We start from the raw sequence: 15,374 nt of genomic DNA, 5'->3' as shown, positions 1-15,374 counted from the left end.
CCAGACCTTAAAAGATATCCTTTCCAGTAGCTCAACTGTAACCCACTTTATAGAAAACAGACCAATCTACCTGGCGTGCGATGCTTCGCCTTATGGCGTTGGGGCAGTAATCAGCCATTTAGACACCCAGGGAATGCAAAGACCCATTGCTTACTACTCCCGCACACTAACCAAGGCAGAGCGGAACTATGCTCAAATTGACCGGGAAGCTTTAGCCATAGTGGCAGGAGTTAAAAAGTTCCACGACTACCTGTATGGCAGGAACTTTACAATACTGACAGACCACAAACCCCTGCTGGGACTGTTTACCACAGATAAACAGACTCCCCAAATTATGTCTCCCAGGATGCTGAGATGGTCCATTTTCCTCTCAGCATATTCATTTTCCCTCCAATACCGACCAGGTAAGGACATGGGTCATGCAGACGCTCTTAGCAGATTGCCCCTTAGCACAACAGAGGAGGACCCTGCCCCAGTGGGACAAGTAATGTCCCTACAAGATATTCCTGATCTGCCCCTAACTGCTAAAGACATAGCTGAGGCAACCAATAAGGACCTCATCTTAAGGAGAGTAATGGCCTGGGTCATGAGCGGTTGGCCCAACGCCAACCCGGACGTAAAATACAGTCCATTTTTCCGAAGGAAGGATGAACTATCAGTTCATATGGGTTGCTTACTTTGGGGAACTCGTGTAGTAATTCCAGGAATCCACAAATCAGCTATTCTATTTGAATTGCATGAGGGACACCCCGGAATAGTAAGGATGAAGGCCCTGGCTAGGAGTCACTTGTGGTGGCCAGGATTGGACCAAGACATTGAGGAATGCGTTGCCAATTGCCATCTGTGCCAACGTTCCAGGCCTGAACAACAACACATCCGCACACATAAATGGGAGCTAGCTAGGAATCCTTGGTCCAGGATTCATATTGACTTCGCTGGACCTTTCCAGGGGTTAACGTTCCTTGTAGTGGTCGACAGCTACTCTAGATGGCTAGAAGTAGTACCGGTCAGTTCAGTAACGGCAGGCAGAACAATACAGGCATTAAGGGGCCTCTTTGCCACTCATGGGTTGCCGGATTTAATAGTGTCTGATAACGGGCCACAATTCACATCTATTGAATTTCAGGATTTCCTCAAGGCCAACTCGATTAAGCATAAGACTTCTGCACCCTTCCACCCCTCCACCAACGGATTGGCTGAAAGGAACGTGAGGACCACGAAGGACGCGCTTAAAAGAATCATTCGAGGTGACTGGCATCAGAGACTAGCTGAGTTCTTGTTGGCTCAACACACAACCCCTTGTTCGGCTACAGGGAAAAGTCCAGCTGAAATGAGGTGGGGAAGAAAAATCTTGACCAAGTTGGACAGACTACACCCTGACAGACTCCAACCAAACATTGAATTAGACATTCCTAACAGAACATTTGAAGTGGGGGACTTGATTTGGGCCAGGAACTACGCCCAAGGGGATAAATGGATTCCTGGGGTGGTAACTGAAATCTTAGGTCCCCTATCATACATCATTGAGGGGGAAGGGAATAGGGTCTGTAAAAGACACATAGACCAGCTGAGGAAAAGATCTAGTGGGTGTGTGCCAGCTGAGGGGGACCAAAGCTCAGTTAGGGCAAACAGTACAGATAACATTAGGCCAGAAAGTGGTGTAGTGGTTGGGCAAGATGACATATTTCCTAATGCCCATCAACAACAATTCAGTCCAATTGATTGGGAAATACCCCTGCGAAGTAGGCCAGTGACAACTGAATCCCAAACACAACCTAATACACAAGGCAGTACATCTGAAGCCAGTAACCCTGAGCCCAGGTCTAGTAGTAACCAGCATAGTAACCAGCAGCCAAGCAGTCAACCAGGAAGAAGGGTCCCTAGCAGCCAAAGTAACAGATACCCTTCTAGAATACATAGGCCACCAAAATACCTAATGGATTTTGTAAAGAAATGACACCAACTGGGGGGTAAGGGGTGTTGTGTATGTAAATAGTTAGCAATAAGCCATGAAAGAGATTGCAAACACAGTGCAGCTTTGCAAGGTTTAAAGCGGGAAAATAAGGTGCAATCATTGGACGCCACAACCAAGGAGCGGGAAAACAGACTGTTTGTATTGGTTACAGTTCAAACGCTTTCTCTATAAAAGGGTTGCAACATTTGACATTTGACAGTTGACTTTGTGTATTCAATAAACTCGTTCAGTGTTAACCACTCTGAGTCCTCGTCAATTCGAACCAAACAACAGTGACAGTTCTTTGGACTTAGTTTTATTGCCAGCAGAACAGGACTTCCTAAAACAAAGACAGTCTTAGAACTGCCAGTTTCTAAACATTTCTATTCCCTTGGTAGCCAGATTAGTATAGAATACATAATATACAGCATATAATACAACAATTTATTTCTCATTATGGCCAAAAATAGAGGATATTTAACATCGAAAACAAGTAAAACAACTGCCAAGAAAAGTAGCTTTTCACTGGTACAAGTTAGCAGGATTTTATATGAAGGTGTAGAGCTCCTGTTGCGCTGCCCTGCAAAGTCTTGCACACTGAATTTTAATTTGTGAATAATATAAGTGGGCCATATTATTCATACTTTGTAAAGCCAATAAAGAAAATAGATATATCTGAGAATATCAAAGTCAAAATCCCCAATACATTTAGTCCAGCTGCCCCAACACCCCTGCAGTCATGTAATCACAATCGGGGCACTTGGCAACTAACTTGCATTTACAATGGTTGTAGTATCCTGTGGACACATGATCACCATTTGCGACCTTTCTGGCGGGCTTCCCGCAAGCAAGTCAATGGAGAGGGTGGCAAGGAAAGTTGCAAGTTGCTCCTGCCACCTCCTTTTTCCTGAGGAGCTTGAACTCAACAGTATGAGATCTCAGGGACCTTGTACTACATAGTTTCTACATGCCTACAGCAACCCCTGCCATAGTGCAGGCATGCCCAGCCATGTTTACGCCAGGCTGCAGCAATCACTCCCCCTTGCCCAGCCATGCTCATTAACTGTATCCTCCTGCACTCATAGCAGCCAACTCTGCATATGGCCACACTCCAGCTGCACCTTGGCAGCCAGTCCTTGCCTTTCCAGGAGTATCTGTTGGCCTGTTTGCAAGATGCCAGAAACTTGCTCCTTCCTGTCAGCTTCCTCATTGACTTTGCTTGTGGAAGCTGTCAAGAAGTTACAAAACACAGTCATGTGAGGTCTTTGCTTAATGACCCTGACAACAGCAATGGGGGCTGTCTGGATTGTTTTTGCTAAGCAATGGGATCACATGATGTCATTCTTTTTGACTGCATCACTTAGTAATGAAAATTCTAATCCCAGTTATGGGCTTTAAGTAACGACTATGTATAATAAATGCCTTAAGTGAAGAATCTTCGCTAGTCATAGCTACAAATTTACCAAATGTTATGTCTCATATGCCAATTCAAGTTTCATACTGATTTATAAATTGCTGTTCAATTATTTCACCTGTATATAATAAACCTAGCTTAAAATTTAGAAAACTTTGTTATAAACAATGAGACCCTTGTTTAGATTACAATAGTAATTTGCACATTATTGGAAAGAATTGTTACTGAACAGACTAGATGTTTCTTCATATCAATATATGTGGGATCAGTCAGTACATTTAGGCTTAATTTTTGTTCATCTTTTTTAAAAGGAAAAAGCATGTTAAGTATCTTTAAAACTTCAGTTAAGTGCAGTTCTTTGTACATTTTATAACTTTAGTAACAATGGCTAGTGCTCAGTAGAAATAAGGATATTTAAAATATACATGGGTATGTGAAAAATGTTACTCATTCCTAAATTCATAAATAGGCTATTATTAATCTATATTTACATCAGTCAACAGTGTTTACATAATACATGTACTGTACTATTTTATTTTTTTCTAAAGAATTGAAAGAGTGATGGATAACAATACAACAGTAAAAATGGTTCCAATCAAGATTGTACATTCTGAGAGCCATTCAGAGAAGGCAAGCAGGCAGAATCTTGGGACTATAATCAAGCCTCCTACTTTACGAAGCGGCTTAAAAAAAGACGAAATCAAGACACTTAGCACTTCTGAACAGTCCTATTCACGCTTTTGTGCTTATACAAGACAAGGTATGGAAAGTGACCTTGAGAACAAATCAAGCCTGTCTTATTTGCAACCTGTTGAAAGCTTTGGGAGGAACATAATGGAAAATGACATATCCATCCATGAAGTTAATTGTGTGAGAGCCAAAGAAAAGACAATTGAGGACTGGAAATCAGAAGAATTAGCTAGAGAAATAGTGGATAAGGATAAATCATTAGCAGAAATTCTGGACCCAAATGTGAAAATAAAAACCACAATGGATTTAATGGAGGGAATCTTTCCCAAAGATGAATATCACTTAGAAGAAGCTCAACATCGCAGAAAATTTCTTTTAAAGGTTTCAGCACCCAAAACTGAAGAGGAAAAGTGAGTAGATATTTTTCCAACACAAATTAATGCTTTTATCCTTTTTTTAATCTTATATGTGCACACACTATTTTAAGTTTTGTTCTATTAAAATATAAGTTATATAATCAAGACAAACTTAGCAAATATTACTACTGTAATTTTCTTCCAATTCACACCCAGTTTGGTTGGGATTTAGATTCTATTTTTTAAAAATATATTTTATTGATTTTCTTAACACAGTCACCTTATTATTAGGTAAACGGCATGTTGTCTGGGTTTACATTTAAAAACAATCCATAACAATTATTAGAGTTTTACAGCTTTCCAGCACAAAATTCAACCCCCTAAAATAAGCACACATTCAAAATCTACAGGGGGAATAGTTTAGAAAAACTTTATCTATAAAATATATATAAACATGATACATACAGTTTCATTTAGCTCTGGGGAACATGGTAGAGAACAAGAAGTAACTTAGGAGATCAGGACACAGGGAGAGATTAGGACATGCCCAGACCTAGACTGGATCACATGCTTTACACAGCCAATACTGTACTGTGTCTTAATCAAAACAGTTCTCATTGGCTGGTTTGTTGCTATGGCTATTCCAGTTCATGAATTTTTACACATTGACACTCCTCCCTAGAATAGACTAGACTAGACTAGACATAAAAATAGACTAGAATAGACATAAAACCAAATAATTTAATACTCTTCCCATGGTGTACTCCACTCAATGGCTTGGTCATTACATCTGGCAGATTGTCATCTGAAGAACAATGAAGCAAGCGAATTAGTTTACTTTTGATGGCTTTTCTGATGTTACAATACTTAATGTCCACATGCTTGCTTCTACTTTTCACTCTGTCACCTGTTGCCATTTTAATGCAAGCAGCATTATTTTCAAATACTGTTACAGCTTCTTTAACTTCTATATTTAAATCCTTTAACAGCTGTACATACCAGGTTACCTCTGAACCAAGTTTAGACAGAGCAATGAATTTTTCCTCCACAGTAGAAATAGCTACAGTTGTTTGTTTCTGGACTTCCATCCAATCAAAGTCCCTCCAAATAATACCACAAACCCAGAATTGGACTTTCTGGTTTGCACATCATTGGCATAATCACTGTCAACATAACATTTTAACTTTAATTCATCAGAGACCTGTATTTGAAGACCTAAATTCACAGTTCCCTTCAAATACCTGAGAATTCTCTTCACAGCCATCCAATGCAAACTTTTTCTCCAATTGATTAACAATTTCCTTCACCTGTGCCAGATCCTTTGCAATGAAGCAAAGATCATCTACAAATGCTAATAATTGGCAATCCCCACCATGGAACCTTGCAGTATATATGCAACCATCAGCCTTACAACTCTTGAACCCAAGAGCCTTCAATGCCACATCTAAACAGATGTTCCAGTTTCTGGCTGATTGCATCAGCCCATAAATGGCCTTATTCAGTTTATACACAGTGCCAGGTTTTTTACTTTCATACCCTGGTGCTTGAACCATGTAAATTTCTTCCTCCAACTCTGCATTGAGGAATGCTGTGGTTATTTCAAAATGGCAAATTTTATGGCCATGTGCCATTGCTAACGCTCGTGCCAACCTTATAGTTTCACTTTTTACAGTTGGTGCAAATACCTCATCATAGTGCACATTTTTCTTCTGCAAAAACCCCTCTGCCACTAATCTTGCCTTATAATGGACTTCATTGTTGGGTAACACTTTCTTTTTGTATACCCATTTACATCCTACAGCTTTGTAAGGTGAACCCTTTATGTTCATCCATGGATTTCATTTCTTTATCCATGGCCTCTTTCTACTTCACTTGCTCCACTTTGGGTAGTGCCAATACTTCCTGATAGTTTCTTGGCTCATACCACACATTACACATCTTTACCAGCAGAATACCTGTCAGATGGAATCCCTTTGTTCCATCACTCTGACCTGCGTGGCATTGACTGCTCTTGACTGTCAACCCTTTCCTGCTTCACATCAGAGTCACCATCTTCTTCTGACTCCTTTTCTTGTCCTTTTTCAGCTTCTCTCTGAACGCTGACACCATCACTGAGTCACTGTCACTAAGTAGATCATCCCCAGAATTGGCATCATGTCTGCCCCAATTCTGCTCTGCAAAGCTAGCAGATCTGGAAATTACTATTCTTCTGCTCCCATTACTAAAGCGATAGCTCTTTGAGCCAGGCTCATAGCTCATAAACCTGAGCTTTCTAGCCTTTGGTTGCCCTTTTTTCCTAATTGCCTTTGTAATATGCACCCATGTATAGCTTCCAAACACCCTTAAATGTGCTAGAGATGGCTTTCTCCCATATAGCACAGCATATGGAGTATCATTTATAGAGGAACTCCACAGCCTATTGACCAAATAATTGGCTGTCAACATGGCTTCGCCCCAATACAACCTACTCAGACCAGAATCCTCCAGCAGTGAGTCTCTCATTGTCTGCAAGACTTCATTCCATCTTTTAGCCATGACATTCTCATCTGCTTGTGCAGATTTGTGTGTCTATGTCGTATTCCTATCTGTCCCAATCACTGTTGAAAACTTGCTGACATGAATTCTGAACCCGTCAGTTTGCAGCTGGCATACCAGTTGCCTATATCTTCTTTCTGCGAAACTTACCCATTGCTTGAACTTCTGCAGCACCTCTGTTTTGCTCTTTAGCAAATAACAGAAACCAAATCTGCTATGGTCATCTACAATGACCAGTGCATACCTGGCTCCTCCCATTGGTCCTACTAAATCTGCATGTACCAGCTCTAGAACCCTTGTTGTTTGCCTTGTGCTCTTCTTGCTCACTGGAAATACCTTAGATTTTGATGATTTACATGCTGCACAGTCTAAGTATGCCTTACACCCTTTTAGGGTTAATCTCTGCAAATTCTGGCATCCTTTGCAACACTCTGAAGCTGGCATGGTCAGGCTTTCAGTGCAAGAGATGAATGCATGAATCATGCTGTGCCACATTACCAAATGTTTGGGCACATTGAATCTTTTGTGCCTGCAACACATAAAGATTATCCTGTATTATGCCCTGTGCATATACATTCCCATTTCTTTTTATGAGACAATTCCCATTTACAAATGTGGTCTCAAACCCTTGTTTGTCAAGACTGGAGACACTCAGTAATTTATGCTACATTTCAGGCACACATAATACATTATTAAACCTTTCCTCCAGACATGGAATCAACACACTGCCTTTCCCCATGACTTTTGCCTTCTAGCCATTTGCATCTGCTCCAATTGAATCCAATCTGGAAAACAACTTAGAATTATTAACAATTGTTTGACTAGCCCCACTGTCTATTAACCATTTGTCTCTGCTATGACAATAACTAACATTTGCAACAGCAGCTTGTCCATTTGCTGTTGTTCTGCCTTGTAAACAGTCTTTCTTGAAATGAGTTTCAGCCCCACAAATGAAGCATGTGTTTTTCTCCTGTTCTTTCCTCTTGGTAATTCTCTAGTGAGATGTAATCCATCTCTGCAGTCAGTCTGGTGCTTTGCTCTCTCTGCTCCTTGGACTTCTACCTCAGGAATTTCTCCTCGTGGCTTATTCTAAAATGTTGTTTCTGTTCTTCTGAAATCAAACAGGCTTTAAGTCAGGGGTGTCAAACTGCTAGCCTGCGGACTGGATGCGTCATCTGGAAGCCGTGCCCACCCCATTGCCAGCAATGGCAAAACTGTCCCGATACGTTGTGCTACGTCGTGTGACGCCACAAGTTTGACATGTGTGCTTTAAGTCCTTTCATACTTAATTCCTGTTCTGGTCTGCATTCAAAAACAGCTGAAACGATGGCCCACATTAGTACCAACAGCAACTTCTGAGACTCAGGAATCTGCACTCCTCACTGTTCTAATTCAACAAACAGTTTCTGCATGTGGAGCAAATGCTCTTCTATGCTCTCATGTGGCAGCAACCGGGCTCTGTACGATTGCCTCGATAATTGCACTATATTGCATGCTGAAGCATTCCCATGGACACTTCTCAACTTCAGCCAAAGTTCTCAACTTCTTTTGCAGTTTTTAAGTCAGCTACATTTAAGAATTGTTCATCTTCCACACTTAAGATGATGTAAGCCAGTACCTTATCATGCCTCCATTGATCTGCAGCTTATTTTCTAAGTGATCATCTTAACTACCTCATCATAAATCCTGTTTTCAAAGTTCTTATTTAGATTTGTTTTCCCCACAATATTCAAAACATTCTTACCAGTTAAGATTTTCTCAGTTAATTACACTTAAGTATTAAATCTTTTTCCTCATACAAGCCATCCCAACGATTTTGTTTCTCATATCTTAAAAAAGAAAAGAAAAAGAGAAGAAAAAAGGAAATAATATACTACTTGAAAAACATGTCCCTTTTAAGCTAAAATACATTTATATCCAAATTTTTTCTATTCTTTTAAACCATATTCAAACAAATGTTTAATCTTTAAATATTCCACCTAATAAATCCAATCATCTAATCTTTTGAGTATTCAGAATATTTTTATCAATTGAGATTTTCTCAAGATCAATTACCCTTAACTATCTAAAACATTTCCCTCATATAAACCATCCCAACATTTTTATATTTCTCATATCATAAAAAAAACTTGTTACTTGAGGAGCCCATCCCTCTTAAACTAAAATACATTTATATCCAGAATTTTTCTATTTTTTAACCATATTCAAACAAATGTTTAATATTTAAATATTCATTTTGATATTTAATTTAATTTAATTTAATAATTTAATTTGTATACCGCCCTTCTCCCGAAGGACTCAGGGCGGTGAACAGGGCAATACACAATAAAAATAAAATACAAAAATTAAAAAGCCATTAAACAATTATGCCCATAAAATTAATACATATTAAAATTAAAACTATTTATAAAAACCCATTCTTACATTCATTTCATTTCAATATATTTCTGTTCCCCATAAAAGTTTAATTCGCCTCTTTCTTCTGTGGGAGGGTGGGGCAAGAGTCCCCCTCCTTCTCACTTTCAGAGGATTTTTGCTTCTTGGGTTTTTCCCCCCAGGAAATCAAATATCAAGTAGAAGTGAGAGAATTGGTATTCTTACCCAGATGCAAACACATAGTTTGCGATCAAGCTTAAATTAGTGCTTTTTGGCTTTGGCTGCTTGTAGCTTGGGCTAGACTCTGGAGTGAAGCTAGCTGTCAGGTCCTCAAAACCCTCTTTGTTTCCACTGCATAGTTATTCTACTTTTGGGGCCTGTCATTCTGCTGGGGGGAGGGGGAGCATGCTTTTGCTTGGGATAACTTTCGCTTTCTACTTTCCCTCTCCTGCCTCTATCATCTTGAGATAAGTATGTGTCTCCCTTATCAGGGAGACGGTTACAGAGAAACAAAAGCTGGAGAAGACCTTGAGATGTGCACCAATTATACCAGTTACCCACTCATTGTGTCACCTGTGGATTGGCTGGGTTTCAAATGGACATTATGACTTCTATGGGAGGAGAAATATTGCTAGCTTAACTATACCGTTTATACGGATTTTTTCCCAGATCTCACCTTGACTTCCCTACTGTCACTGACCCCTAATAAAAGTATCCTTTTGAGACAATGCCTGTTTCAAGAGTTCTGCTTTCTTGGGTGGTTAGTTGAAGTGGGTCCTTACACTAGCCTTTGTTCTGCTGGTTTCTGGAGGACTTTCCCCGAACGACCAGATTGGCTGCCATCTCTCCACGGTTGGTGGGGCTTCCCTCCTTCTTTATCGATTCTCCGGGGCAACTTTAGGCCATTTAGGGTCCCCTAACAGAAAAGAATCAGCCGTAGGGTGTGGAGCCCCACAATTCCTCAGGTACTTGTGCTACTGCGCAAAACCAGAAGCCTCAGATTTAGATTTTAATTTGGGAAAACACCAACTTCAAACAGACTGAAATACCCAACATTCTATTTTCAGGAACAAAATACTTGTATTAAGCTTACAAACTAGAGATGAATCCCCATTTCTCCTTATAAATCTTGATGATTGTGGAAGTTTCATTTCACTGTAATATATGCTTGTTGTTGACAGATTCATTGTGCCTTCTGGATAAAAATTGTTTTCATTACTTCCTAGCTTTTTATTATAAATGTTATTTTTCATAGCAGGTAAAAGTTATTGCACAGAACAGGGAGCTCTACAGTAATTTTGTACTTTAATTATAAGTCACCAGGAACACAGATTACATTTCTGAGCAATCTGAGAAAGGCAGTGGGTCTTATGAGCTCAAAATTAAGAATACGTAGATTGGATTAGCACCAATACAATGTGTTGATGAGTATTGGATATAGCAGATGCTGATTCAGATCAGTGAATAACTGAGTGAGTCACTATTTTAGACCAACTTAACTTTCAAACCTGTTGCAGGGTAGAATGAAAGAGAACTTCCATATATGTCATCTTGACTTGTCAGGAAAAAAAGCTGGATATAATTGCAATAAATAAAATAAAAAATAATGCATCCTAGTAAATACTCTGATAAATTATAATTTGATTCACTATAAGTAAGGCTCATTTTAGCCCTATGACAACACTGTTTTCTCATACAATAGCAGAGGAGTTCTTAAATCTTCCAGTAACTTGCTTGTCTGTAAAACTTAGTAAAAATTCAAAAAGTATATAAAATATTTTATTACTATTCAGTTTTACCAAAATTATATTTTCAATTTGTATATTTCTATAGATTTTTGGAGGAGAATCATAAGAAATTACAAACATCTAACTGAAAATTAATGGGAGATAGAAAATGAAAATATAGTATTTTCACTAACACAAAAATGAAAATAAGTAAATTTGAAATCTTATTTCCAAGCATGTGATTGTTTGGTTAATGTTGCTTCATGCCAAAAAGAGAGACAAAGAGCTATCTATATCTTAGGTATTCAAATGTTGTTACTTTTAATAGAATGTTCATTAAGTGTAGCCAGTTGAGGGATGAAACCAGTCATCTTGGTTACTTTTTTGAAGTGATATGTGATAGAAAATGTTGAATTTTGTGAAAGTTTTTCTCAGATTGATTCTCTATATGTTGTCTATTATTCCTCTCATTGACATCCACCAGGCAAGATACTGGTTTCAGTATAGTCCATGGCTTCTCTCTTTGTACTGTATGTGTGCATGTAGGTGAGTATGTGTGCATTGATCTCTAAAAGGAGTAGGGCTTGGGTTGGATACCATCTTGCCAGTTTTGACCTACTGCAGACATCATTGGTACTTTACTGTTTATTTGGAGGAAAAATAAGCTTCCTGTAATTGAATTATGTTCCAAAATAATTGATCCTATATATACAATATATTTGCTATCAGTGAACTGATTTCAATCTTAACTTTTCTAGTATTAAGAGAAAGGTATTTTTAGCAATAGGTTCTTTTAAGCATTAGAATTGCAGATAATGAAACCCAAGAACCTATATATTTACTAAATGTGTGTTTATGGGATTAGATAATCAAGGCTAATGAAAGCCACAAACAGATTTAAATATTATCTTTCTTCCATTCCCCATGTAATCAAGTGTAGGGCATAGAAATCTAAATATGGTCAAAGAACATCAATCAGAAGCAAAATAGAAACCAGCATTTTAGGCCATAATTTTGAGAGATTCCTTTAATTTCCTGTCTCTCTAGCTAGGTTCTTGGTGGTAAAATAATATGGTTATTTTATCTGTTGTTTCTTTGGGTATCTTTCTCTTAACCCTACAATCTGTGTACTGCAAATAGTATTTCACAATAATTATTATCTTGCTTTCAGTGCATAAACATGTTTAGAAGTCTGTTGAAAACTAGTATTTTTTTTAAATCTTTGCTTAGGAAAGAGGAGTTGCCTCTGTCTTTGGCCATTCCCTTAACAACTAATTCCACTTACTATAGCACCTCTGCACCCAAGGCAGAACTTCTCATTAAGATGAAGGATATGCAGCAGCAGCAGCAACAGCAAAGTGAGGAAGATTCTGAAAAGGAGTTAGACCACAATTTGTCTGAGAAGAAGGTAAGCTTGTCATGAGATTTTGTTTTCATTGTTACTTATTATTGGTAGCCATGGTCTTGAGCTATCTAGTGGCTTTGTCTCAGTGCCTGTTCAGCTGAAATAAAATGTGATCACACCAAAAATTAAAGAGGAAGCAACAGTGCCTAGTATCTAATATCCACAAAGTAAGAGAGAAGCTCCTATTGAAAGGAACAAAAAAGCAAAGTGATAGCATTAACACCTCTTCAGAATACAGAATAATTTACTAGTAGTATACTTAGTAGGATGCAGTATACTTAGATTTCAGCAATGCATTTGATAAAGTAGACCACAACCTATTCCTTGGTAAGCTAGAAAAAGATGGAATAGACAACATCACCACCAGATGGATCTGTAGCTGGCTGGCAAACCGTATTCAACGAGTAGTCCTCAATAGCACTACATCCACATGGAGAGAAGTAAGCAGTGGGGTACTCAAGGTTCCGTCTTAGGCCCAGTACTCTTCAAAATCTTCATCAATGACTTAGATGAGGGAATTGAAGGGGAACTCATCAAATCTGCAGATGACACCAAACTGGCAGGAGTAGCCAACACCCCAGAAGACAAACTCAGGATCCAAAAAGATCTTGACAAACTTGAACAATGGGCCTTGTTCCAACAAAATGAGTTTCAATGTGGAGAAAAGCAAAGTTTTACATTTAGGCAGGAAAAATCAAAGGTACAAGTAGAGATTGGGCGAGACCTGGCTTAAAAACAATAACTGTGAAAGGGACCTTGGAGTCCTAGTGGACGATCACTTGACTGTGAGTCAGCAGTGTGCAGCAGCAGCTAAAAAAGCTAATACAATCCTGGGTTGTATAAACAGAGGCATTGAATCAAGATCATGCAAAGTATTAGTACCGTTTTATAAAACCCTAGTAAGACCACAACTTGAATACTGCAGCCAATTTTGGTCACTATATCACAAAAAAGATGTTGAGAGTTTGGAAGAAAATTCAGAGAAGAGGAACTAAGATGATTAAAGGCCTGGAGACGAAAACATACAAAGAACAGCTGCAGGACTTGGGTTTGGCTTGTCTAAAGAAAAGAAGAAATAAGGGAGACACAATAGCAGTATTCCAGTATTTGAGAGGCTGCCACCAAGAAGAGGGGGTCACATTATTCATCAAAGCACCAAAAGGCAGGACAAGAAACAATGGTTGGAAACTGATCAAAGAGAGAAGCAACCTGGAACTAAGGAGAAACTTCCTGACAGTGAGGACAATTAAACAGTGGAACAGATTGCCTCCAGAAATTGTGGGTGCTCCATTACTGGAGATTTTAAAGAAGAGGCTAGACAGTCATTTGTCTGAGATGGTATAGCTCCTCCTGCTTGAGCAGGGGACTGGACTAGAAGACCTCCAAGGTCCCTTCCAGCTTTATTCTATTGTATTCTACTATGCTTATAAGTGCTATGTGCTTAGAGCTCAAAGCATTGTTAGAGACCTGACACACCCACTTTACGGTCTATTTCTGTTGCTCCCCTCTGGGAGGAGGTTTTGAAGTATTTCTAGCAGGACTACCCAATTCTGTAATAGCTTTGTTCCCTATGCCATTCGTCTGGTAAACTCCTAAGATTTGTTTTTCTTGCCATGCACATGTATACATAACCCGAACTAGACTGTTGTTTCTCTGTGTCATATAATATATGTGGGTATATGCATAATTCTGTATTTATTTATTCATTTTTGTCATATTTATGTAGTGTATATCGGAGGTGGTGACCCATTGAGAGCTGAATTCAAAGAAATTTCATTTTAATGTATGCCAATTAGTGTACATTCAAAGTGACAATAAAGTTATTATTGAGTCCTTCGGGAGAAGGGCGGTATAGAAATTAAATTATTATTATTATTATTATTATTATTATTATTATTATTATTATTATTATTATTATTATTATTATTTTCTAAAAGATACTTTTTTAAAAAAAATATTGTACATCACTGAATTGCATTAACTTTTAGAATTAAATCCTTTATAAAAATAACTGAGGAAAAAGTACTATTCAGTTCAACAGCATTTATTTCCCAGTGGACCTATTCAGAATATCAGTTATCTGATATTATCTGAATCAGCACAGTTATTTAGCTCAAACTCTGATGTTTTGCTCATGGACTGGTGTTGAGTTCAGCTGGTTGGTGGACATAAAAAAAGAACCTTCTTGGTGAACTTAACTCTAAGCCTATCATTTCAGAACTTATAAAAGAAAATTCAGCCTTCCTGTTTAAGAATCATATTAATCATTTTAACTTTTACTTAATTTGAAGTTAATGACAACTTCCAATTGAAAATTCTTTAAATTATTGCTGATTTTTATCTTGGCTCCAAATAGGACTGTTTACAGATATTTACTTTATTATTAGGTAAAGATTTTTATTTATTTAATTTATCAAATTTCTATACCATCCTCCTTATCTAAGTGACTTTGGGCAGTTTACAAATAAAATAATATATAACCCACTTCAAGAGAGGTATTATATATAGCTTTAGAATACTTATAAATACTTGTGACAGAATTAAAATATTGAAGTCCAAAGTTAAGAAGTGATATTTCAGGATATCTGAAGGATGACTTAACAGATAACAAAATAACAGTCGAAAGGGACCTTGGGCATCTTGTAGTCCAACCGCCTGCTCAAGCAGGAGACCCTGTACAATTCCTGACAAATGGCTGCTCAACCTCTTGAAAACCTCCAGTGATGGACTTCCCACAACTTAGATTGGCACTCGAAGATGTAAGGATTTCGATAAATATAGATCCATATTCATTAACATTTGATTACTGAACTTAATTATGCAATACATAACAAACTGACAGTGGCAAGAGCAAAGGAAATTTTCTCTATATAATCAAGATAAAGTCATTCACAATACTCTTTAACAGTATGATTAA

The 15,374-nt window shown here is 38.2% G+C and overlaps 1 protein-coding gene across 1 annotated transcript in view; it reads left to right on the top strand.

Annotated features, from left to right (window-relative positions):
* The window catches only part of SHROOM2 (shroom family member 2), a gene marked incomplete at its 5' end in the record, with an annotated part of 164,075 nt that overhangs the window by 144,373 nt on the left and 4,328 nt on the right, over window positions 1-15,374 (top strand). The window contains 2 exon segments of the mRNA XM_083362677.1: window positions 3,917-4,468; window positions 12,283-12,460. Coding sequence (XP_083218803.1) covers window positions 3,917-4,468; window positions 12,283-12,460 — 730 coding nt within the window.

Source organism: Vipera ursinii (assembly GCF_947247035.1).
Source record: "Vipera ursinii genome assembly, chromosome: 4".
NCBI lineage: Eukaryota > Metazoa > Chordata > Lepidosauria > Squamata > Viperidae > Vipera > Vipera ursinii.
This window is presented reverse-complemented; position numbering and strand designations above follow the sequence as displayed.